The sequence below is a fragment of the Pyxicephalus adspersus genome, chromosome 8, assembly GCF_032062135.1.
Source record: "Pyxicephalus adspersus chromosome 8, UCB_Pads_2.0, whole genome shotgun sequence".
Classification (NCBI taxonomy): domain Eukaryota; kingdom Metazoa; phylum Chordata; class Amphibia; order Anura; family Pyxicephalidae; genus Pyxicephalus; species Pyxicephalus adspersus.
Window position 1 is genome coordinate 54604340 of NC_092865.1, and position 3090 is coordinate 54607429.

A 3090-nucleotide genomic window follows, 5' to 3' on the forward strand; every position below is an offset into this window, starting at 1 on the left:
GCTTAAGGTGGATCCCAAGCCAAAGGTTAGGGCTGCTACTACTATAATATAGTTTAAGGTGGATCCCAAGCCAAAGGTTAGGGCTGCTACTACTATAATATAGTTCAAGGTGGATCCCAAGCCAATGGTTAGGGACGTTACTACCCTATGATAGCTTAAGATGCATGCTAAGCAAGAAGGTCTGGGCCACTTCCATTTTTAGATAACTTAAAGTAGATTCTAATACAATGATTGGGGCCACAAGAAGTCTAAAAAAGTTTAAGGTCTATCCTAAGCCAGTGGATGAGGTCCCAACTACTATAAGATATTTACCTTTCCTTTTCAATTTCATGTTTTGCAGGAAGCCCAGAATAAACTCTCAACTGGTGGCGCAGCAAGTTGCCCAACAGTATGCAACCCCGCCACCTCCCAAGAAAGAAAAGAAAGAAAAAATTGAGAAACCTGAAAAGGAAAAAACAGACCGAGACAAGCTGGACAAGGAGAAACCGGAGAAGGAAAAGCTGGACCGGGAGAAACTGGACAGGGACAAACTCGACAGAGAAAAGATGGACCGGGAGAGGCTTGATCGTGAAAAGCTAGACCGAGAAAAGATGGACCGGGAGAGGCTCGAACGTGAGAAACTAGACCGGGACAAAATGGACAGAGAGAAACTAGACCGGGAGAGGCTAGATCGGGAGAAAATGGACAAAGAGAAAATGGACAGGGAGAAAACAGAGAAAGATAAAAATGATAAAGAAAAACCAGAAAAGGAACAGAAAGTAGACAGGGACAGACATGAGAAGGAGAAAAATGAACGAGACATTAGTTCAAGTGTTGTCAAAAAGACCACTAATAAAAAGACAAGGTAGGTTCACATGTGATCCATCTGTATATGTGATAAAACTACAAGGAATACTAAATGCACCATCCTGGTGCCATGTAACACAAATGATCCCACCACTGGTGAAAGGAACAGGATCTCAATGGCCACCTACTTTTGTTCTTTGGCCTATAACCAGGAAGATGTCCCTCTACAAAGTAGCAATTCCTATAGGGAAGGTTGTTGCTTCCCCTGGAAAATTCTGCTGCTGACAACACAATTGATCATCCGATGTGCTCCTTAAACCTTGTAACATGGTGTGCATTGTAGGGGGAAAGCACAGCGCCTGGAGAAAAATCCACACAAGCATTCAAACTCCTTGCTGCTTAGGAGTGTTCCTTGGTTGGTGGTCTTGGGCAGTTCATATTCCACCTATTGATCATTTAAATGTACAGGGTTTACCATATTTATCGTGTCTTGTACAAAACATATTTTTTTCTTCTAAGTTATTCTAGTTGCATTTTCAACATTACAAGGGTCAAGTGGAATTGGGCAACCTGGATTTATAATTGAGATCATTTTACAGTTGTAGTACAAAATCTTAGTGGTGGGTTGCCTTTATATATTTATTCTTCAGGCCTGCATCTCGTGAACCTGACAACTTGCTTTAAAGAGACAATGTGACTTTGTCCATCTGAGTCAGTAAAATTGCCCCCTGATAGACCAGTGCTCCAGCAAGGTATACTCTCTGATCCATGCTCCCTCGGCAGCTCTTCCCTACAGGAATCCACTGGGTGGGTAAGCTCCAAAGTTAGAGTTGGTTTAGATTGATGATGCCACTTATCCATCCCATGTCAAGAGGTTTAGGCCTGCTGAATGGACGCTAAGGTCCAGGAACCATCAAATACAAGAGCTCACATACTCTTCTGTACCCAAGGGCTCCAATTGAGGGAAGAGAGAGCAAAGAAGTTCAGATGGGGGAGTATATCATGGTGGGTGAGACAGCAGACACTGTATTTTGCTCTTAAAGGATGTACCTAGAAAACCCTACACCTTCCTATTGATCCATCATTATTAAGATTAGGCAAATAGGATTGTGCAGGAAGAACTGACCTAGCCACGTGGTTATGACTGGAGGGATTTGGGGTGCTTGTAGATACCCCTTGGTGCCAGTGCTCAAGCTGCAGCAGTTTTTTTTTTTGACAGGAGGGAAGTCAATAGACATCATGCTGTTTCTTAAACTGATATTGATTGATGAGAGCACAGTTTTTTTTTCAGATCTGCAGAGGTCTGGCTTTACACTCATCTTTATTTAATTATTCTATATGGGTGTATTTGTTAGAGACCTAGGCCAACATAGACAGCGTTTTGTTTCCCTGAAAGATTGTATTCAATTGTTTTAGATTTTTGGTTTGGCCCCTTTTGGATGTAAATGGTGCTTATCATGGATCTCTTCAGAGTACGTTTCCAACCATTGTCCAACACCAGGACATAACAGATATGTGGCTTTCTATGTGCCCAGTTTAGCACTGTAAGTGCGCATGGAGTAAAAACGTAGATGTGATTTTTGTTCACTTTATATGTTGCAGCATAACTCATGCAGTTATAAAACCCCCACGCACATCCACCTGCACCACTGTCTGTTGTGACACTGACCCCGTTCATTACATTGAATAGGATAGTGCTCAGAAAAGGAAAGTGCATGCAGCAGTGCGTTACAATAACAGCACAATAGTGGAATCATTAGACATCATAATGTTTGTAGTCCTTGCATGTCACACACTATATGCATTGCGTTGAAGAGCATATAGTGATGGGCCGCAAATGTTTACTGCAAGAAAAGCAAAGGAAGACGGATAAGATCTTTAAGGATCGCAGAATTTCAGATGCTGACAGCCAATTGTCAGTTTTCCCTAAGTGTAAATTGTATCATTGTAAACATCAGTGGCTCAGCAGATGCGTGAATTAAGAAGGGGAGTGAAAAGGCTTATTGTTTGTGAATAAAGACGCTGCATTGTTTGCCTCCTCATGTGAGAAACGATCTGAATTTGTGGCTGAAGAGCCCATAATTACTTGATATTGGGAGGTTGTGTATTTGTTGCTAGGGTTTCAATAGCTCATTTACATTCCAATACAGAGAGGGGGACCAGCGCATTGCTGGGGTAGATTGGCCAACAGATATTTGAATGTTGACGAAAATTCTGCTTTTATGTGTTGAGAGATTGAATTTGGCTCAGAAATGACATTTTAAATCCTGTTTCACAGTCTTGTCAGGAATGGCTGGAAAAAAA

At 41.8% G+C, this 3090-nt stretch overlaps 1 protein-coding gene across 2 annotated transcripts in view; it reads left to right on the forward strand.

Annotated features, from left to right (window-relative positions):
• RYBP (RING1 and YY1 binding protein) overlaps positions 1-3090 on the forward strand; it is a 64672-nt gene that overhangs the window by 43469 nt on the left and 18113 nt on the right. For both annotated transcript variants that reach the window (XM_072420726.1, XM_072420727.1), the window contains exon 3: positions 341-844. In XM_072420726.1, the coding sequence (XP_072276827.1) occupies positions 341-844 (504 nt within the window). The remainder of the gene's footprint in view (positions 1-340; positions 845-3090) is intronic.